The sequence below is a fragment of the Platalea leucorodia genome (assembly GCF_965183815.1).
Source record: "Platalea leucorodia genome assembly, chromosome: 6".
NCBI lineage: Eukaryota > Metazoa > Chordata > Aves > Pelecaniformes > Threskiornithidae > Platalea > Platalea leucorodia.
Window position 1 is genome coordinate 30852825 of NC_138828.1, and position 22659 is coordinate 30875483.

The 22659-nt window shown below is 38.4% G+C and overlaps 2 protein-coding genes across 2 annotated transcripts in view; both read left to right on the plus strand.

Moving 5' to 3' along the window:
* Positions 1 to 6177, plus strand: part of CENPE (centromere protein E) — a gene marked incomplete at both ends in the record, with an annotated part of 37714 nt that extends 31537 nt beyond the window's left edge. The window contains 7 exons of the mRNA XM_082314965.1: positions 1377 to 1598; positions 2229 to 2432; positions 3033 to 3145; positions 3666 to 3763; positions 4326 to 4488; positions 4911 to 5173; positions 6080 to 6177. Coding sequence (XP_082171091.1) covers positions 1377 to 1598; positions 2229 to 2432; positions 3033 to 3145; positions 3666 to 3763; positions 4326 to 4488; positions 4911 to 5173; positions 6080 to 6177 — 1161 coding nt within the window. The remainder of the gene's footprint in view (positions 1 to 1376; positions 1599 to 2228; positions 2433 to 3032; positions 3146 to 3665; positions 3764 to 4325; positions 4489 to 4910; positions 5174 to 6079) is intronic.
* A 2714-nt stretch (positions 6178 to 8891) lies between these two features.
* On the plus strand, positions 8892 to 21863 carry BDH2 (3-hydroxybutyrate dehydrogenase 2). The gene is made up of 10 exons (XM_082315281.1): positions 8892 to 8931; positions 11012 to 11092; positions 12615 to 12693; positions 15834 to 15930; positions 16455 to 16563; positions 17776 to 17836; positions 18496 to 18609; positions 19681 to 19739; positions 20431 to 20523; positions 21765 to 21863. The coding sequence occupies exons 2-10, from the start codon at positions 11021 to 11023 to the stop codon at positions 21816 to 21818; spliced, it is 738 nt and encodes a 245-aa protein (XP_082171407.1). The 5' UTR covers positions 8892 to 8931; positions 11012 to 11020; the 3' UTR covers positions 21819 to 21863.
* Positions 21864 to 22659: the final 796 nt, after the last annotated feature.

Genomic DNA, 22659 nt, shown 5'->3' on the forward strand with positions numbered 1-22659 from the left:
GATCATTCATTATTATCAGCACTTACTGTATTCATACTTAACTGTAAAATGTAGGAATACTTAGAAGATTATTTTTAAAGACTTCTTTCCTCATGCATCCAAACTCGGAAACTTGCTTTGTAAAAGACTTTCTAGGTGATAAATGGGGGTAGGAGGGATTGTTTGCTTGCGTTTTTATTAGACTGAATTCTGGAAACTGTAGGTTCAAATTGTTACGTAGCTTTGCTTGAGGAACTTGGCAGCCTGATAAAATCACTTTCTCCAGGCTTTGTGCCCACAAGATTGTCTGCTATCTTCAAGCCAACTTCATCAAAACCACTTTAGCCATTTTTAAAACTCAATTGTAATTTATATTCTCACACCTTTTCTAATTGCAGAAAGTCAAGTTATTCTAGAGGTGGTTCAGCTTTCCTTTCTCTTCTCTTCTCTTTCCTTCTTACCTCTTGCCCCTTCTGGAAAAAAAGACCAAGTGTTTTACAGGGTTAAGTGCATCATGAACAGGATTTAGTGAGATTTCATCTTTCTGATTAAACGTATTGAACATTTCTAAAAAAAAAAAAAAAAACAGGTTATGGGAGGGAACCCACTACCTTCTGATTGGCTGTTAGGAACAGTCTTCATAACAAGTTATTCTTCATACTCTTATTCCTTCTACTAGTGTTGATCTGAAGTATGATGAGTTCATCACCCTCCTTCCCCCAATGTCGTAACTCAGTTCTGTCCTGTTAAGTTTAGCCTATTTTAAAGAGTTTGTTCTGTAGAATCAGTAGCCAGTCTTGGCTTCTTCAGGATTTCCCAGCGTTGGCAGGCTTTTTGGAAGAATTCCCTGACAGACATGTGGATCAAAGCTTTTACCAACCAAACAAAAAAAATCTAGTATAAAGTTGTCATTTCCTGACAAGTGTGAAGTTTTTCTTTACCTGGCATGTTAAGCATATGGGTTTCTAGAACAGTCCAATGTGTATGGTTTCTCTCAAATGGTTTCGCTGACTTTAGTCAATGAATACATTCTAGCGAAAACTTATGCAAATAATTGTGTTTCTTTCTGTTACTGACTTTCAAGAATTCTTTCCAATATAGTTCCTTTGTTTCTGTAATGTTAGTGTTTGTTTGAGTTAATGCAGTAAGACTTGTAAATTTGCAATGCATTATCTTCTCTTGTGCCCCTTTCTGCCTCCTCCTCTTTTGGAAAAGAAACCAGTCTTTTTTGAGTGTTAGTGATTCCATTTCTGATAGCAAGCATCTTCAAATGGGACACTGAAACAAGAATGTGAAATTAATACAGGCCCAAACACTTCCTGTTTCTTCACTTACCTTATTTCTAGCTGATTCAAAAATTATTTAAAATTTATCTGTATGACACTACTTATTTTCAGATACTCCTTCAACTTTCTTCAGAGCTGGATACCAGAACTGCCAATTATTGTAAAAATGCTGATGTTGAATCAAAACAGAGAAAAGAGAAAAGTGAAGAATTGCTTCAGGAACTAAACACTCTTAGAGAACAACTGGCCCCTGGTGGCTCTGCCAGTCTTGCGTTAGAAGAAGAGAATTACAGGCTTCATAACAAATTAAAGACTGCAGAACAAGATATAAAGGTACCAATATTTGTTTCTAAGGAAAACTTCTTTGATGCTTGTTTTCTAAGTGTGAGTACTTCAAACTGAAAAGAAAATAAAGATTGGCAGCTGTAAATCTGTGCCACACTATACATTGGCCCAGAGTGCGCTTTATTTTTGTAGCTTTTTTTATTCCCAAAGTGAAAGTTTGAGCTGTTGCCTGTGATGTGATTATTTTAATTGCCTGTTTTCTGTACGCAAATAGATGTCAGTTTAGAAATCCATATGAAATAGAATTTTTAATTTGTTTCTGAAATATTGATTTTAATAGTGTGATACTCTTTATGGTTCCTTTAAGTATATGGTATTCCCTATGCCAAACTGGAAGCTGGAGAAGAATTTTTGTATTTAATCCTAGGAATTGAGGACTCATTTTCTCTGTTCTATTTTTTTGTCACAGTTACCCTTGTTCAAAGCACTTTTTTCTTAGACTTGAGTGTTCCAGAATACTAAAAGGTGACACAAAACAGTGTGGTAGACACCAAGAGTTGCCATAGAGCCTGTAGTGTTGGATTTTTTGTGTGTGGTTTTTTTTGTTTGTTTTTCTTTAGAATATGACCACTGTTATATCTCTTGGCATAACTACTCGTAACTGATCTATCTCAATAGGCTATGGAAGTCAAAATTCAGAAGCTGGAAAATGTAATAAATGAAGTAGGAAAAAATGTCAAAGAGAAAGATGACAGGATAAACAAGTTACAAGCACAGCTAAGAATAAAAACAGAGACAAGTGAGCTCACTCAACTGCAAGCCAAACTGAATGAGAAAGAGAAGTGCCTCAGTACTGCCTTAACAGAGAATCAGAGTCTTCAGGTATGAGCAAAATACTTTACTCTTCTCATTCTCCTCTGATCTCAGAGAGACAGAGCATGCTTGAGAATAGCTGTACATGAAACACAGCTCTCTAAAGTCAGTTTATTGTTCTGTATGGCATTCTTAGAGTAAAACACTCTACTCGCCTGTTCAGCATACAGTTTCACATTCTACCAATGCAGCCTTCAAGGACAAAATTTAGAACCCATGTTATGATATTAGAAGCTAAATTATTACTTGCCTGTGATGCATTTCTGAAACACTCTAAAAAAATCTATTTACATTTTAAAACTGAAGCATGAGCTGGTTTTTTTGTAATATATTTGCATACTAGTTCAAAATTCCCAGACTTATATCTGCAAACAAGTCAGTGAAACTTGCTAAAATATGATTGCATGTAATATACCAGAGTTAAGATACCAACTAATACTGTAGTGCTAATTGGTAATGTGGGTGTTCTTACTTCAAAATACCTTTCTGCTCCCAGTCTTGTCCTGCAAAATCTAGCAGATCATAGTAAAGATACAAAGCAAGCAACCCTTAAATTCATTGCTAAGTAACAAGCCTTTCTTCATACTAAATCATTTATTTTATTTTCAGGCAAAATTAGATAAAGGTGCTGAGTTGTACAGGGAAGAAATTGATCATCTCAAAACACAATTGGTAAAATATGATATGGAAAGAATGAAACAATCCAACTCTTTTGAGATGAAGTAAGTTCAAATTTTACCTTGTTACAATTCTCAACTACTTAGTTCTTAGCTTGTACTTTTCTGTTTATTTTTTCCACAGAATAAGAAGTGTGCATTCAGCTTCAGGTGTCCTAGGTTTTTATTGTAGCGAGATTACAGAGAAAGTAAAAACGATATGCATCTTGGGTTGATTACAAAACTCCTTCCATATCCACCCACCAAAATTTCTCAACCAACCCATGTTCAGCCATACACGAAATAACTGTTCTGACAAAAGAAGGTGTGGGGAAAGCAGTAATTGAGAGCACTCTCCAGTTCACTGGAGAGAAGGGATACACAGAGAATAATTCTAGTCCAACTTTTGGGTTTCTGCACTTTACCTAAAATCTGACAACCAGGTTTATGTAGTTTACCTGTATAACTTGGGTATGTTTTGCATTTGATAGCTCATTTGGAAAGCAAACTAGTTCTCCTGTAACTGTAATAATTATTAAACTGAGGATTTCTGTGTTTTTTCTTCCTCCCTTTCTGCCCCATATAGACTGGCTAATTACAAAGCTCTTGCAGAACACCAAGAACAACAGTTAAGAAAGCTAAAAGAAGAACTTAGAAGAGCACAGCAAGAGCAAGATGCTACTGGTAAACTGAAGATAAATATAAGGGACTCTTTGATGTTAAACATGCAGTTCTAAGGTTATATGGTTAAAGTCCAGATTGAGATGCAGGCCTTTTACCTCAAAGGGTATGAGGAGGACTGGGTGCATTGGAAGATGAGATGGAAAGTAAAATGTTAGCTGCACATACACTGCGTTAGAATCACAGCAGTTCTTGTGTTTATTGCTCCAGCCGTGTTCGCACATGTAGCGGGATAAGCTGCAGTTGTAGTAGCTCATGTTGCCATTTTTTTCCTTGACTGACTTCTCATATGAACAGCTAGTTCTAATCATAATTATGACATACCTGAAACTATAACTATTTTAACTCTAAATGGCCCAATGAAGAATCTCTTAATATCCCCCTGGCAGTGTGAATACTGGGAAGTGTGTTTGTGTATAAAAAAGAATAGCTGTTGTAATGGCACTTGTAACCTAGTGAGGTTTTACATGTAAGACTATAGGAAGGAATAGGATAAAAAAACATATTGAGTTGGTTTTAAGCACTGTCCAAATAACGCACACATCTGTATAAAACTGTTTTCTAGTCGTGCTGGAAAAAGAAGCTCCTCAGCAATCCCAAATACCCCTTACTTGTGGTGGTGGCAGTGGTATTGTGCAGAGCACACAAATACTTGTTCTAAAATCTGAACAAGCTAAGCTACAGAAAGAGAACTTTCACTTGAAGAAACAAAATGACCTTCTGCTAAGGTAAGTTTAAAGCTGATCAGCAACATGTCAAATCATTTGTTGCTATTTAACTATGCATGTCATTAGTGTTTCTTTCTGGGACATCTATAGAAGTGAATAATTATTATTAATTTCAGATATTCTAGATTCTTTCACATCATAAACTTTTATTTAAAGCTAGTGATTTATTGCTTATATATCTTTATGGCTTTTGAACTTTAAATTGCTTTCTTTAAATTGTATGTGGAAAGGAATTTTAGCTTAAAAAAATAAAGAAAATTTTGCCTCTGAAAGCAAGATATGCAGATATGGTCTTGCATTGCCATGTCCGTTGTATGTTGTCTGAAAATATAGGAACTGTCTGTTGTCTGGAATTTTTCCTTACTTAAAGGAGCTGATTTAATTTTTTTTAATTAAATGCTAGGGTTTTTTTTTCTTTTCAGTAATGAGCTTCAACTGAAAGAGGAACTTAGAAAATGGAAAGAAAGAGCACTAAAATGGAAAGAACGATCCTCAAGAGAAGCCACTCGAGAGAGAGTACCAAGGTCTCCAAGGAAGACAGTGCCATATTCTCTTAAAGAGCAAACGCCTTCGCCCTCCAAGGAACCTATTTCTCAGGAAATTGTGACTCGGGACATATCAAAGCCTCTGCCACTGACTTGTCCAACAAATTTCTTTGATAATTCCAGCTTGGGTACACTAACAGGTACGTAACACAGTGGCGGTGTCCTATAAAGATCTGGAGAGACAAAATATAAGGGGTGGTCTGTGAGTTGAGGGTAAATGCTCTGTACTCTTTACATTCAGACCCGAAACTTGCATAACGGTTTTTTCCTGAATGGTTAGTGAGCTGACTGCTGAAGGGCTGACCAGCTGGATTCGTGAAGGTTATGTATGCTCTACAGAACCTAAATACTTAAATGAGTCGTTCACCCCGTGAAGATTATACAAACTTCTTTTTTTTCCCTGCAGTGGAAATGTTGATGACTGACTTTAAAAAGTGAATTAGCAGAATATCATTACTAGATAGCTGATGCTCTAAAATGTTTTGCTTTTTAACTTTACGTTGGTTAAGCACGGACTTCTGGCAGAACTATTCAAAGTTAACTGCTGGTTAACTTTTTTTTTTCCTAAACTTCAAGATGGTAGACTTTAGTCTTTGATGTTGATTCTGCCAGTCTGCCTGGCTCCAGCTGCAGTAATAGCTGTTTTGATAACTTCTGTTCCTCAGCCCTACTCAGGATTTCTTATATCTGGCCTGATGACTTCTGGGGAAGTCTCCTAGTGATCTCCACTAGCATATTAATGCTATTGCCCTCATCATCATGCTTGCTTCTAAAAACTTTCAGAAGGCCCCAGCAGACATGTTGAGGAGTTAACCAGTTTTCAAGGTATTAATGGCAGACTTTCAGAATGAATAAGACTCATTGCTGTTTCTTGTTGACGGGCAACCTGGTCCTAGTACAGACTTCCTCACAATACAAAGCTCCTCAGAGCCAAGCTTTCATGGTAGACATTTAAAACACTAGTCAAGATTAAATTGCTGTATTCCTACTGCTTGTCTAACTGGAAAGTTTAAGTGTTACTTTAAATGTTCTTGTCTTCTGTATAGATATGCGACCCGCGGGAATAGAGCTTACAGAAGAGCATCTTAAGCAGTGGTTTAGAACTTCAGAGGAAGATAAATCCCCCTATTGTACCACCCAATAAAGGTGCTCTGTGGCAAGCTGCCTTTGCAGTGGCTACAGCCAGAATCTGCGTATACAAAAGATGATTGCTTCAGGTCAAAAGCCATCAGCCTCTTCCACGAATTGTGATAATCCCTTGCTGTCTTGGAGTTGCTACTTCCCACAACTGGAAAAGCCTGGAATACAAGAACAAAAATGGAAAAGCAGTTATGTTGCCCACAACCTGCTGATCTGATGATGATCTACTTTGGTGGGTTTTTTTTTTTTTGGATGGCAAAGAAAGAAAAGGCAATGTATTGAAGAAAAAAATGGAAACAGGAATGGATCACAAACCAATCTACTGTGAAACTTCTCCGTCTTAAACTTTTTATTCTGTCATTCCTAAAACAGCCCTCTTCTGGGTGGTCGATATTTGTATCTTCAGAGTGCTGTTGAGCTGGGAAGAACTATACTTTTTGTTTCTCAGCCTATGGTCTTTACACCATGCTTCCTCTAAGTCCACAGAAACTGCATTTTCACCACAACTTTAACTTCTCTATATAGGGCACACAATCAAGGGTTCCTCTTAAACTCCTTACAATATTTCTGCAGCTCAGCCAATTATGGTACCAACAGTAAATTTGTGTTTTGCATCATCTTTCAATATACTTCTAGTTCCTGTCTGAAGTTGGGTGTTGGAATTTTTTTAATAGTAAGCAATGGACCTGACACTTTTCTGCTACTCTAGTGAATAGAAAATAAACTGGACGATCAGGGCTGCAAGGCAGACTTATCTGCATTGTGAGACCTACTTCTTTTGTATGTTTTGTATAAGAAAGCTTGTTTTGACAATAAACTTTAATGTGTTAAGTATTTTAAAATATTTTTGCTGGTCACTTCACTTGTGCTATGATCTAAGGATGTTGATTACAGTATTCAGTGTCTAAAGACTATCTTTTACAGTAATCTCGCCACTTCCATCGTTATTTTGCTTCTTGCTGTGTCCTTTATAACTTTCTGCAATAATTACTTTGTGCAGAAGTTTGCTGTTGGACAAGTCTATGTCACCAGTGTTTTGTTTAATTCTTCTTCCTAACTGAATCTCTCTCTGCCAGGAAATGTTTGAAGTCTAAAAGGTAGATCCTCCTCCCCACGTGCCCTCCACTGCCTACTAAATAGGAATTTGCTATTCAAAACCTGAGGTCAACTCTGTTAAGAATAAAATCTTAGATAGATACCTGCATCAAAAGCATCATCCTTATTTTATAGGAATAAAGCTCTCAATGATGCTAGGTCTCAAGTACTCCATTTTGGGTTACCCAAACTGATAAGCAAATGGTTACATTGACATGTTCCCGGGCATTCAGCAGCTACTGGAACTGGAAGAGTCACACAAGGATTATTTACCTGATGGAGGTACTTCAGAGATCTTTATTAAAGAACTAACTATCTATTTACCTTGAATACCTGAAAACTCTGCCAACTACTGTAACTACTAAGAAATTGCAAGCATTTATCTCTAAATCTCTGACCTGGAATGTATTTTGGGAAACTTTTAAAGATCTTGCTAGTCAAAAATATGCGGGTTCTAAATACCATTACTGAGTTCAGCACTGCAATGTCTCCTTTCCTACCACAGCCATAGGTATGTAGGAGCAATTTATTTCTTCACAGTGATAAATGCAAAGTGCTAGTGTTTGTGTGGTGGGCTTTTTTGTTTTGTTTTGGGGTTAGTTGAGGGTGTGTTTTGGTTTGGTTTGTTTGTTTTCTCAATTTCCTGGTATGGTTGAAAGATATTTCCTTTAGCTACCAGCTTTTTTTTTTCATTCCCTCTATTTTGGTGTTCTAATAAATGAATTAAACTGACTTTTTCCTTCTAGAAGGGGGAAACTAGGTGTATATCTAGATCTACCTCTTTCATAGACAATTTCAAGGGTTGGGGTTTTTTTTGTTAATTATTGCTTGCTTGGAACACTTCTAGATTTGGAGATTTTTCTGGTGACTGAGCTGAAAACCAGGAACCTATTGCAACAGGTCTGTGTCTGAATTCAGTAACCTAAAAGGTTAGGGACAGAAGGATAAATGCTTTTAGAAAACATAGTCATTAAAGATTTTGTTTACTGGGGAGCTGATTTACAAAGCCTTAGAAAGCTATTGTAGTTCAGCAGAAAGACAAGATAAACTTAATATTCCTGAACTTCGTGTTTGTGTGTCCCAGTTTACCCACAGAAGTGGCTTTTCTGTGGAAAAGGATTCAGGCAGGATTCCAAATTCTTTAAGAATGCTATCAGGGTAGCTTTAGGTCTGGTGTGAGCTTGTAACTAAATTAGTTTGTCCTAGAATCTTCCAGTCTGATATTAACTCTGCTTTAACGAATGTAAGTTAAACCACTAGATACAAAAAGAAAAGCGAAGTTGGTAAATCACCAGTTTAACATGCAACTATTGTCCTAATTTGGAATTTGATAGCTTATATTGCTAAAGAGAGATTGCTTGGGAAACACATGTTTGTGGCCTTTTTTGTGGGGATTCTGTTCGTTTCTTGAATTCCTTAGGGAGAATGGACAGTTAATGTTGGTGATCCTTTTTTGTCCTTTCCTGTGTAGGAAAAAATTGCACTTTTAAAATCCTGAGTTTCACTAGATGGCAGCATCTCAATGTTTCAGCAGGAAATTACGAAATATAGAGAAACTTACCAGTTAGACTACAAATCCCAACAAGCAGAGCAAAAAAAAAGTAAAAAAAACTTCCTTTTGTACAAAGGTCAGTAAACATAACAAGCTGTTTGAGATCTTTTGGTGAGTGACTATATTAATACTTATTTTTAAGTGCTTCGTAGAATCAGTGTGTCAAATGTTCATAAAAGCTGATCGTTGGATTGAAAAATGTACTTAAAGTGCATTTTGCTTCCAAAGCGTTAAGGTGATTTGGGGAAGTACTTGGACCGATCAGGTTTTTTCCCCACTGAAAAGATGTATGTGACAACAGAGAGTAAGAAAGAGCTTCCTCTGCCTTGAGTGAGCACTTTGAGCTCGTTGTTGAGATACTCAGGACTTGCTACAATTAATAGAACCTTTCCCAGAATGTTGTGTTTGAGGAGTTGCATTTTGGAAAGGTTGGTACATTAGAGAGAGTGCAACCTAGCTGTGTGTGTAATTTCATTCTGCTTGGTTAATGTGGTATTTTTCACCTTCTTGCATTGATAGGTGATGCTGAAACAGGTCCAATCTCATATAACCTTATATAGCCTGCCATGAGAGGCAGCTGAAGAGATGTCTTTTTACTAGCCAACCTAAAAACTGATTTTTAAGATATTGTGCTTTCTCCTAATTACTCGGTTACTGTTTGCTTAGGAGACTGTTCTTTTGGTTTGTGCTTTGTTCCTTTCTTTGTGTGTGTGTACACATGTGCGTCCCAGTTATGGGGGGAGAAAACCTACAGTGAAACATTTCAATGTCTCGAAATACGGTCTGTAACATTATCTCTTTTGATTTAAAGCCAGACTGAGTTATTCGTGTTAGAAGGGAAAGAATTTTTCAGTTAAACTGCTTCAGAAGAAGTCCGATTTGTTGAATCAGTAATCTTCAGGGAAACATTAGTTTTGCTGCAACTTTTGTCAGGAAAAGCTGCTGAGAAAACAGATAGAATTTCTGGTCAAAAATCACAGAAATTAATAATCTGGTCTAAGATGTACGACACTAAATTCAACTCGGTAACCTGAGTGACAGCATGGTTTTGAGCATCTCTAGATGATAGCATTGGCTGCTAACCTAGGGGATGTTATGGCATCTTCCTCTTAACTTTTCAGTGAAGTACTCGGCATGTTGGATTCATGTATATATTTAAAGACTGCAGGTTCTTGGGGCACCTTTCTACACTCATAGCTACATAAACAGATTTTGCTCTGTGGATCACAAAAGTGCAGAAAGTCTTTTGCTTATTGGGAACCCAGTTAACCACCAGATATCGCACTCTGACGGGAACACAGTGACCTTGCTTTATAGGCAGTTCTTTGAAACGTCCTATTAAGTAGTCTATTCCTTAAATAACCAAAAATCCTACTGGAAACTTTTGAATCCATAGGAGTGAGAGGATGGCATTTGCTTTTACTTGTTTGTCTGCAACTTTACATGCTGTATTTCTTTAAACATAAAGCAGCATTCGAAAGCGTGTGCTTGGGCAGAAGAGGGCTACATTTAGCCTTTTGGCCGCTACACACAGAGTAAGGCGGAACCTCTTAGAGGTTCCCTACCACTTGCTCCAAGCGCGCTCCCCGTGAGCAAGCAATGCGAGAGGCAGGACAGGACAGAGCTTCATCCCCCCCACCCTCCTGCCTTGTTGGCGCCGGGAATCTGCTGTGCTGGAAGATTCCTAGGACAATTCAGAGCAGACACCGCAGCCAGGGTATCGTGTGGAATTTACTGCAATCTAGGAAGTTGATGAGTTGGTAGTTAGAGAGGAATAGAAGACAGACCTGCTTTCTAAGAACGCAATGGGCAGTGGAAACACTAGATTACAAACTACTGTACTGCAATTCTGTTTCATCTTGACTTTTTTTTCTGTTTAAGGAACACGTCCAGTTTCTGTTATAATAAAGCTTGGCTTTTGAGCTCAAATGCCTTTTTGAGAAAAAAAAAAAAAATGAGGTTTTTGAAAATGAGAAAAAAAAAAAAAAAAAGGTTGAGGCAGTCCCCCTCACAGAACCCTGGATGACTCAGGGTCACATTGCAGCCAAACAGGACCACCTGTGACATGATTTGATGGCAGAGGTACTCTGAATCATGTCTAATTTTTGGAATGCATTTGCATCTGATAGCCAGGGAGTGTTTTTGGCTCATCTTTTTGTTCAAGATTCTGTGACATCTTCTGTCTGCACAGGTCAGCAGCATGGGTCGGCTTGATGGGAAGATCATACTGCTGTCTGCGGCAGCACAGGGGATTGGACGAGCAGCTGCTATAGTAAGTTGGAAAATGTTTGTTCTCTAATGCTACCTTGTCCAATGACACCTGCACCAAACAAGTTCTTGCATTAATAAATCATAGATGAAGCCAGAACTACACATTGAAAAATTCAGGGAATAATATAGTCATTATACTGTATCATGCATGCCTTGTGCTCTTTAAATTTCTGAAAGTCTTCAGCTCTGAAGGGTGACATTAGGCAAAGATAAGGGCAAGATTTGAGAACAGCTGCAATTGCTTTTCTACCAATATATGGTTGTACTGTCTATACTTCTAATATCTGCTGCTTTGTTCTGGGGGAAGATAAGGAGAATAGAGGGAATATTTCCTGTTCTAAGGCTGGATACTGCAAACATCCCCTATGGTAAAGCCAAGATGTTTTATCTACGCTAATAGTTGATGTAACCAAGTCTACGTGATACTAACAGCACAGCTACAACCTTGTTCACAACGAGGAACTGTGAGAAATCCTTTACAAAATTTTATTTAATTACTGTTAAGCAGAATTCAACGTATGTATTAACTTTCTGGTTAACTTTTAATTCCTTTTGACCTGTTCTTCCCCTGCTGTTTCCTTCCTCCATAGCAGATAGAGAAACTAGTAGAGTTATCTCACTATCTCTAATGTAATCAACAAGCCAGGAAAAGCTCCTGTAAGTAAGATTTTTGCCAGACTAGTTAGTTTCTCATGCATGCAGTTAAGAATGCAGAAAACTGCTGATCTTGGCACTCATGTACATTAAAACACTCTGTCGGAGGAGGAGGTAATCTTCCTGATTACTTCACTTTGTAAGTACCCAACGAGCCACAGAAAGCTGGCATGTTTAATGCCGCTATCATCTTAAGCTGCACTCAAGACGCTTATTTTGAAGATTGTCTGAGATGTCAGAATACTTCTGACACAGAGGTTGCTTTGTTAGCATAGCTGTTGATTTATCAGTAATCACAATGCAGAGAAAGCAGGCTTTGAGGGGAGCATCAAGAATGAAGGAATATCTCTCGTTAAGTATCAAAGGAAAGTCATGCTTCCTGTAATATTGCTCTATTCCAATGATTTGGATGCAAAGTTTTTTCATAAAGTTTATATACCACCATTCCTTTTTTATGACTTGTGCCTTTACCTGTCAAATCCCATAACTTCATTTAAATCCAACAATACGACAATTCTAGCCCTACATGTTTGTAACGTGCTTGCTAGTGCACATGCAGCTAATAAGGGAAATAACGATAACTGTCTTGGTGTGGTTACTGTTCTCATACTTTATTTATGCCTTCCTTCCTTTAAGGAAAAGATCTTAAATCTGTCTTATACGATGTATAGTTACTTAATTGTCCCCAGGATGTGTTGTAATTGATGTCCATTTCTTCCTGACACGCCCAGAATGAAAAGTGAGAGATCAGCTGCCTTCAGCCAACTTTTCTTTCAAGCCAAAAAGGAAATGAGAAGAAAACAGATTTTATTTCTGGTGAGATCTGGAATATCTAAATATAAGCTGCTTCTCTTGCTTGTATTCTTCAGGCTTTTGCTAAAGAAGGAGCCAAAGTCATTGCTACTGACATCAATGAGTCCAAGTTGCAAGAACTGGAGAAGTATCCAGGTAAGTGACCCACAGTAGGCATTAGTTCAGCTCTCACAAGTTTTGTTGTAGACTGGCTGAAATATAATTTGAGGATAGGGCAAACTTCAAAAGGCCAGAAAAAATGGAAAATATCCAGACCAATTCTTTAGATGTTGGCATTGCTTTATTCTGTGGTGTGGAACAGCAGAGATTTAGCATGTAAAATACTGCAGCATCAGCATATCAGACAGAGTATTATTCCAGCCACGTGGCATAACTTTGAGTTTCTTGTGTCACAGAAGCAGCTGACTTCTGCTTCCCAGAATGGCATGAGACCACTAGGCTGATTGTCAAACATATCACTCTAAAAGGCGTGGAATGCTTTTCTCTGATCAGAATAACTAACATCCAGCTACACAAAAAGTAGATTTAGTGTCTTGCATTTCCATGGTCCATAGTTACTGAGGAATGCCTTAAAAGGATAGCTGTCTAGTAGAATTCATGTGTCTTCAGAAACTCATCCCACCAACACTAGATAAGCCTATTCTGTTTGTACAAATGCTTAGGCCTGAAGGTTGCTTTGCTACTGATATCACAGGAACACAGTTCAAGGAGCAGGTTCTGCATAGCTGTGTTACTTAATCATAAGTGACACAAGGGTGGGACATTATATTAAAAAATTATTTTTTCAATCCCGAAATAAAAAATAAGACTTAGATATATTTCACAACTGAAAATGCTCCCAACTTAATTTGATGGAAGGAAGTGGATTTAATGAATTCCTATTACAGGGTGACAGTCAAATATGCACAACTACTTTTCTCTGGCACAGCTTTTAGAGTGAACATCGGTCTGTACTGGCTGGAGTTCAACACAAGCAATCCCTTTGTAATTCTTTAGGAACTTTAGGACTTTCCAGGTTCATTCTGAGGGTGTTTAGGAAAGTGTCACATTTTGAACTGTGCATTTTTTCCCTCTGCTTAGTGTATTCACAAGGGAAGAGGTAATTTTCTACATACTCGGAGCCATTTCTATCCTTTTGACACATGATTAGTTAAGCTATAATTTATCAAGGCTAGGCACATTGTAGTCTTTGAATTTTATCCAGGAGAGGTAATTCCAGTGCTGATGTTAATCACCAGCCTGTAGTCTAATTGCATCATTATGCACAAATCTCTTCAAAAGTTACTATATCATTTAACTAAGGCATGTAAAGCCTGTTCATGGACTTGTCAGTTCAAATCACATTCTCCCATAACTTAGATATCACTCAGATGCTTTACAGACAGCTTTACAGTATTTCATAGAATCATGTACATTGGATGAGACCTCTGGAGGCCATGTAGTCCTGCCTACTGCTGAACGTGGCTCTGGTTAGAGCAGGCTGCTCAGGTCTGTGCTCAGTCAAGTTCTGAACATCTCCAAGGATCGAATTTCCTCAGCAACCTCTGTAGGCCCCCGTTCTAGTGCGACTGACCTCATGGTTTTAAAATAATAATGATATTTAAAAAACAGAAAAAACAAACAAACAGCAAACACCCCCACCAAAACCCACAAAAACCAAACACACCTTATATTCAGTTAGACTTTCCAACTTCTTCCTGTTGCCTTTCATCCTTCCGCAATGGGCCTCTGAGAAGTCTGGCTCCATTCTCTACAGTCTCTCAACAGGTAGTTTTAGACATTTGTTAGACTGTGTGTCACTAGTTGTGCATGAATAACTTGTAAAAATACAATGTTTTGTGGCACAGCTGTGTTCTGCGCTAGATGTCCCTTCGTCCTAGATGCAGGATATGCCCTGCTCAAGCTGTGGCAAAAGGGTGATCAGCAGCAAGTCTTAGTGTCCTGGGAGCCTAACTGTACCCACGAAGGGAACTACTGCAGCACACCCTGACTCTTTCTTTTCCACTCATCCAGGTTTCTTCTGGATGAAAAGTTCATGTCTTTAAGAAGGGGGCACGGCTCAATCTTTACATGCAGTATGGAGTGAGAGTGCAGGCAAAGCGTATCATGAAGCATGCCTCTTCCATAGTAAGGATTCAGCCTTGACATGGGTGAGAGAAGCTAGTTGTCTTAGATTACTGGCAGCTACTTCAGTAAAATGAGATAAAATACCACGTGGATTATATCATATCATATTATAGCTCATCTGGGAGAGTAGTTCTTCTACTTTGCTCTTTTCACTTCTGGCCAGGGGATGGCACCGCTGTGGTTGGCCCTGAAGCAGTTCTGTTACAGGGGCTGATTCTATTGAAAAGTGTGCGGAAGAGTTGAGCCTGACCCTGTTTTGCAGCAATTATGTTTCTCAATCTTTCACAGATAACTTCTCTGAACAAAATAGAAGGTGGTTTGTGGGGTTTTTTGGTTTTTGGTTTTGTTTGGTTGTTTTGTTTTTTCATCAGTGGCTTTCTTGAAGGCATGGCACAGGCACAGCCAGTGCTATAGTGAAAAAGCTTATAGTGAAAAGCAACATGTTTCCAGCCCTCTTTTGTTTGATTATAAACAAATAATTGCAAAACCATAAGCATCATATTTTTAAACTAGCCTGTGTGATAGAAGCCATCAATTTGTTACACTTCCTCTTCATTTCTATTATCACGGCTATGACCTCATTCCAGGCTATGTAAGTTATTGGCTTATGCAAAATCACTTTTTCTCATTAATTAAATGGTATAAAGCTGATTCATCATATCCTCAACTACACATGGATAGATGGCCTGTAATGTGATTGTGAGTATATGTGACATGTAACTATTTTCAAGTAATTATTATTCTGTAATAGCGGGCATGAAAGCTTGTTATGATTATACAGGCTCTGTAATTTTTCAGTTTGGGAGCACAGTGGAATTCAAATTTATTTGAAATGTTTTTATGGTAAATGACATTAGCTCATCTGCTTGTGTGATGCTGTATGGCAATCAAATCAGTTGATCTTTTTATAATTCCCTTCTGAAATTTTAAATAGCACACCATGCTGTCCATTGCTGTCCTGATTTCACTAATGTAATCATTAAGTGTAGCTCTCGCTCAGCGAGTCTCCATGTGCTGGTGAACCACGGAGAGGGGACTGTTCCTGGCAAGCCACTGGCCTGAATCGTAGATGCAGTCCTCAGCACTTCAGAAAAATAAACTGCTGATCCTTGGCCAAATAGACTGAAATGAATATCATGTTCTTCCAGGCATTCAAATACGGGTTCTGGATGTCACCGAAAAGGAGCAGATAGAAAATCTGGCCAAGGAGATTGAAAGGATTGATGTACTCTGTAACATTGCAGGGTAACCAGCTTCTGTTTGATCCTACTTCTTTTTCCAGTTTCTTCTGTCCTCCTGAAGTAGTTTTTTAGTTAAATGCATTTTTTTTCTTTTGTTTTAATGCATTTTATATCTTTAATATAAATTTTCATGTGTTCTCATCAACACTGAACTTCTTGTGCGTAGCTGTGTTACCCAGGCCAAGGTAGAACGGCTCTGGAATTTGTTTCCCCCACTCTGTGGGTGCCCTGTACTGATGGCTTTGGCCCTCCTGGCACAACAGTGAGCAAAGCTGATGGTCTGCCAGTGCGCCGTCTTTTTTAATTTCCCTATTACCAAATGTTTCTTTGCGCTTATCAGATCTGTCTTGTGTCCCTGGTACTCATCAGGAGAAACATACTGTTGCTTGCTTTTTTCAAAAGAGCTCTTGCCCCTCCTTTTCAAGGTTGGAAGGGTTAGCTATTACAAAATAGCAATGGAAAAATAGGCATAAAAAGTTATAGAAATGTAAACCGCAGACAGTAATCCACTTCATGCATATATTCTAGGTTTGTTCATCATGGAACCATTCTGGAGTGTGAGGAGCGAGACTGGAACTTCACTATGAACCTCAATGTTCGCAGCATGTATCTAATGATCAAGACCTTCCTTCCGAAGGTAAGGCTTGGTTGCCCATACTTTTTGGTCTCTGCTGCATTGTGTTTAAATTGTGAGAGGTCAAAGTTGTGGCCACTGTGACAGCATGGAGGTTGAGATGAAAAGGCGAGTATGCTGCTTTGTATAGGGGAGGCCCTTAGATTACAGCGATTCTACTCTAAAGCAGTCACTGCATTGTGGAAGTCCTTCAAGTAGGCAATCTATCTAAAGGATACGGTAGAGAAGATTAATTTGGGGTTTTTGCCCTATGTAATTTGTAACTAAAACCCTTCAAATGCAGAGTAGCGAGGGAGCCATTGCAATACAGTGCTACCACATCATACTGTAGCACACAGCTGCACAATACCACTGCTACCAAATATTTATAAAATATGTATATTAATATGAATTTCATGCAAATCTGGAAACTATCTTGTGAAGCAATTCCGTGCCACTGATGCCAGCATGCTGGTTATATCAGAACAACAATCCAAACACAGTCTAGCAGCTTGAGGACACTTGTTGTGTTTGATGTAGTAACTAGGTTTGGGACTACAAAAAGTTGTGGACTGAATAAGGTGTCTGTATTCCTGTAAATGTGAAGGCCACAAGCAGAAGCTGTGACCACGACTGGATGATGACTACTCTTTTCAGTGTTATTCCAGTCCTTTTTGTTTGGTTGGTTTTTGGTTTGTTTTTTTGTTTTGGGTTTTTTGGTGTTTTTTTTTTTCCCTTGGCTGATATTAATTTTTAAAGTCTCTTTATAACAAATTCAGGCATCTCAGGTTTTGAGATGGTTAAAAAGGTTATAACTTAAAGAAATTTAGCTACAATTCAAAGATGCTAGAGAGTTGTGTTTTAGTTTTCTCCAAAGCAATGGAGAAGTGAATTAGTGCATTGGTAGATGGCACGAGCAGATGTCTATGTAGGGTAACTTACTGTGGTGACAAGAGCACAATGATTCAGAGGTGGCTATCTAGGAAAAAAGTCCTTTCCTGTCATAGTCTTCGTCCTGAGGTGACTTAGGAGAAACTAGTGAGAATTTCAGATTCTGCTCTACTACTTCAGTCGATAGATCAAAAAGAGATAAGCACCTATTCATGCCAATTAATCTTTGTTAGTGTGCCTATCAATTGCATGTAGGGCTGGTCTGCGGGTTGTTACGGGCTATTTTGCTGAACCTGTAGATGACAAAATAGTTTGCATTTGAATGACATAAGTATTCTTTTGCAGATGCTTAAACAGAAATCTGGCAATATTATAAATATGTCTTCTGTGGCATCCAGCATTAAAGGTCAGTAGCTTGCTAGAGAGTTCCTTATATAATAAATCTTTAAAATGATGGGAATGCAAAACAAATATTGCACAACTTTGAACTTAGAGGACGCTGCCAATCCTGTGGAGAGATGCAATTATAAAAAGTGAACACATTGACTGATACATACACACACAAGGACACAGATGGGAAATTGCAGAAACATTAAGATCCTTGCCTTTGAGCTTTTGAATCTTTGTCCTGAATGTTTTGGAGCATTCTTTTTACCAGTTTGTATTAACTAAAAAGGAATTACTTCCAGTGATATCTTTCTACATATGTTCTTCAGAGAAACAATGAAGAAATGCCAGTTACCTAAGTGCTACAGCTATGCTTCCCAAGGAAACCTGACGGTGAATAACAGATGGGTCTCTGCTGTTCCTAAATCTTTGTTTGCTTTGTTAACTTTTCTGGACTACCCCCCAAACTTACACTATTGAAAGATTGTGTGCTTTGTTCTGGCGTACGCTTGAGTAGAATTCTGGCAGTCAGCATTCTAGTTAGCCCACCCTTATGGAGAGACTACAGGTGCTGGAGTCCAGAAGCAGGTGCATATTGAACAAACTTGGGTCTCTTTTTTCTTTTTTTTTTTTTTTCCAATATCTTTCTACGCTGCCTTCACACCAACCTTCTGTTAGGAGTTGTGAACAGATGTGTCTACAGTACTTCAAAGGCAGCAGTTATTGGTCTAACAAAGTCTGTGGCTGCTGATTTCATTGAACAAGGCATCAGATGCAACTGCATATGTCCTGGTAAGTATTCTTACATTACTTTGTAAACTAGGAGCAGGTGCTAGAAGGCCCAATTTAGTTTGATGTTATTGACAAAGAATAGACTTGCAAGTGGCAACTGAAGTTACCAGCAATCAAAAGAACAGGACATGCTTGAAACACTTCTGAGATTTAAAATAGAAGACTTGTTACTTCTAGAGTAAAGCTGTATGTTTAGTCTCTTTAGTCTGGAAGTTAGAAGCAGACAAGGGCTAGGTAACAGGCTTAGCCACTCTTTAACCATTTGAAAAGTATTGAATCTGATTCTCAAAAGTCTTGCCTTTTATTGAAATTTAAAGTCCTATGCTATCTTCGATAGTTTTGCAGTCTTTCTCCTTGTCATGGTTTAACCCCAGCCAGCAACTAAGCACCACACAGCCCCTCATTCATTCCTTCTCAGTGGGATGGGGGAGAGAATCAGAAGAGTAAAAGGGAGAAAACTCATGGGTTGAGATAAAGACACTTTAACAGGCAAAGCAAAAGCTGCGCACACAAGCAAAGCAAAACATGGAATTCATTCACTCCTTCCCATCAGCAGGCAGGTGTTTAGCCATCTCCAGGAAAGCAGGGCTCCATCATGGGTAACAGTTACTTGGGAAGACAAACACCACAGCTCCAAACGTCCCCCCCTTCCTCCTTCTTCCCCCAGCTTTATGTGCTGAGCATGACGTCATATGGTGTGGGATATCCCTTGGGTCAGTTGGGGTCAGCTGTCCCAGCTGTGTCCCCTCCCAGCTTCTTGTGCACCCCCAGCTGCTCACTGGTGGGGTGGGGTGAGCAGCAGCAAAGGCCTTGACCCTGTGTAAGCCCTGCTCAGCAGTAACTAAAACATCCCTGTGTTATCAACACTGTCTCCAGCACAAATCCAAAACCTAGCCCCATACTAGCTACTACAGAAAAAATTAACTCTGTCTCAGCCAAAACAGCACACTCCTGAATCATATTATGAAGTTACACATAAGTGTTAAGTCGTACAAATAGAACCAAGGAACTGCATTTTTGGACGTGATTGTTGATGCAGTTGTTTAACATTGAATTTAAAATTTTGCTTAGGAACTGTTGACACACCATCTTTACAGGAAAGAATCCAAGCCCGACCTAACCCAGAACAGGTGAGAAAGCAATGTATTAGTTTGATCATGTGCATACATATATTTAACTCCCTTAAAAAAAAATAAGGCATTTCTACTCAGATTCAAGAATGTCCCCTACTTCAGAGTACCATAACCATATGGTAGGATAATAGTAGTGTCTCCTTTGATAGTTTGGTCAGTTTGTACTCAAGACAGAAGTCTTAAAATGCCTCAGAAGGATACTGTTGCTTAGTGACTACAGAGGGTCTGTCATCCATGGAAGTATTTGCAACCATTGGTTACAGTATCTAGTGCAAAAGTAGAAGACATTTTCTACCGTGGCATGTGGCAGCCACAAACTAGTGCAAAACCATGATAGAACGGGCATTCTGGCCTATGCATTTCAAAATTATTTGGGATCCCTAACCACACTGACTAGATAACTGTGAGCCCTCATTTGAAGGGCCTGGCAATATCTACCACCAAAGGAAGAAGGACTTTATTCTGGAACCAGAGATGTAGGTCCAGTCTCCTACTATTTTTTTCAACCTGAAATTCATAGTACTGTTAATCTTCCAATTTCTTTTTCTAGCATAAATTCCCTACCCAGTGTACTAAAGGAAGTTAGGACTTATGGCCTGTTTCCAGTATTGCTTTGTACATGTAAGATTAATTGGATTAAAATAATTGTTTTATGTTTTTAATATACCAAATGTTCGTATATATCTAGGCATTGAAAGACTTTCTAGCCAGACAGAAGACTGGTAGGATGGCTACTGCTGAAGAAGTGGCCCATCTCTTTGTGTACCTGGCCTCTGATGAAGTAAGTACAGAAAGATAAAATTCCCTGTCACAGAATCTACTTTGCTGCATCACAACAGAGGGATTTTGGTTTAGGGGGATCTATATTGTCTTTGAGCTGGATTATTACAGAAAGAAAAAGCTGATGGTCTTTTACTGAGTTCAACCTATGATTCAAAAAGTACTCTGAATGTTGGCCGTGATTGTTAAGGCACCGTGTATTTGGTACCATAGCCTGGTGGCTCATGTCATCTCAGCAAGTTGACCCCAGTTCATCCTGAGTGATAGGAGAAATGGGCTTGTCTGCTTTTCCAAGTTTGTACTACAGCTAGATTATGTTTTAAGGAGGTAGAATTAGTACTCATCACCTACCTTCGCTATTCAAGAGCAAATATTTGTGTAGAACTGCTGGAGATTTTAGCTAAAAGTGCTAATGCTCAGAGTAAATCTACCCTTTTGGCATAAGGAAAACAATAGACCCACTGAGGGTGTTACAGACCAAACTTAATGACCACTGCAAATACCACCAACACTAATGAGCACACATCGAGGTTATTTCAGATGCCATAAATTTACTGTGAATCTAAAATTGGACTGGATTCCTCTGGACTTGTCCAGCAGTCCTACTGAGCATAACAGAATACTTTAATGGAATGAATTCAGTCTTAATGTTGCTATCTACCAGTAATCTGTTTCTCATCTTCATCTTAGTTTTAGTGTTTCTGTAAAGCTACTGATTTTTTTCCAGTCTGGTCATAGGGTGTTCAACCATGTGTAGATTGGAATTCCAGTTTTCTGATACATTCCAGTATGCTTCAGTACTGGCATACAGAGAAGAATGTCAACTCCTCAGTGGCTTACCTCACTTTTCTGCACCATCTAAATTTCAGTTAGGTCCCCTTATAATTATTAGCTGATCTGGTCAGATTCTGCTCAGCTGAACACAGTTAATAACATCATAGTGTGAGGTATAATTCTCGCAGGTGAGATATCTGAAGTCTAGCTTATGTGAATTTGTACACTCAAGATGCATTCTCATCTTAATGCCACTAATAATACTTCTGCTACACTCCCCTGAATTAGCTGAAGGGCTTCCATTTCTAAGTTTGTTTATATTCTACTTATTCAGATATTTTTGTAAAACAAAAAAAATTGTTTGTGTAAAAAGAAAGCAGTTTTTTGAATTTAAAGATAAAGTGTTTCCCTGTACTTACTAGCCATGAAAAATTAGTTAAATTATTGTTACTTTTTATGTAATTTCAGTCTGCCTACATGACTGGTAACGAACTAATCATCGATGGAGGATGGAGCTTGTGATTGACCCTGCCTGCAAATGGAAATTCATAGTATAAAAGGCAAAAAATGAGGATCATGTTTCTCAGTTAAGATAGCTTGCAAAGATTTAGATTGCTCACATGATGTCTTTCAAAACAAATGTGGTGCATTTCTCCTGCTATATGATCTCTTTATAGACTGATCTTACTGATTCACTTTTCCCTAAATAGCGAAACACTGGAGTAAAACATACTTCATGTGGCTTCATTTTGTGGTAACTCCAAAAACATGAAAGAATAGCAATTTAACATTTAAGATTTCAGAGGGCAAAGAATATTATTTAAGGTACAGAATCTGAGTTGTGTTTTAAGCAAATCTGAGTGAAAGGAATTAAATACTACCTTTATTCTCATCCTGCAAAGTATTTGGAAGTTAAACATCCACCATTAGATTTCCTACTACCATGGACAGACTATCTACAGAAAATGGAGCAAGTACTATTAAATCAGCCCAAAGGATCCTGAACTACATGTGGTTTAAACAGAAGAAATCAGAAATAATAGCAAATCTGAAGAGTTGAACACTTGAATCATTTTGTTACTGGCAGTGCCTCTTTCTACATTAGTTGCACATTGTACTCGTAATTTGCAAAGCAGAATGTGCTTTCAAAGTAAGTTCTTTCTGCTCTGTACTATCATTAGCAAAATGTAGCTGTAGAAAACCAGTCTGAATTGTTGAAAAAAATATGTCCCAAGCCTGAAAACACTGACAGATCCAAAGTGGATGGTGCAAGACAGTCAAACACACTGTAGATACACAGTGTATGGGCACACGAAACTTCTGTGCATATAGTAAAGAGTCAGTGTACGTGCACAGCTGGCTT

Coding starts and splice junctions, on each gene's coding strand:
- BDH2 (XM_082315281.1), top strand. CDS start 11,021: ATGGGTCGGCTTGATGGGAAGATCATACTGCTGTCTGCGGCAGCACAG. Junction 15,931..16,454: donor GTACTCTGTAACATTGCAGG/GTAACCAGCTTC, acceptor CATATATTCTAG/GTTTGTTCATCATGGAACCA. Junction 17,837..18,495: donor TGTGGCATCCAGCATTAAAG/GTCAGTAGCTTG, acceptor ACCTTCTGTTAG/GAGTTGTGAACAGATGTGTC.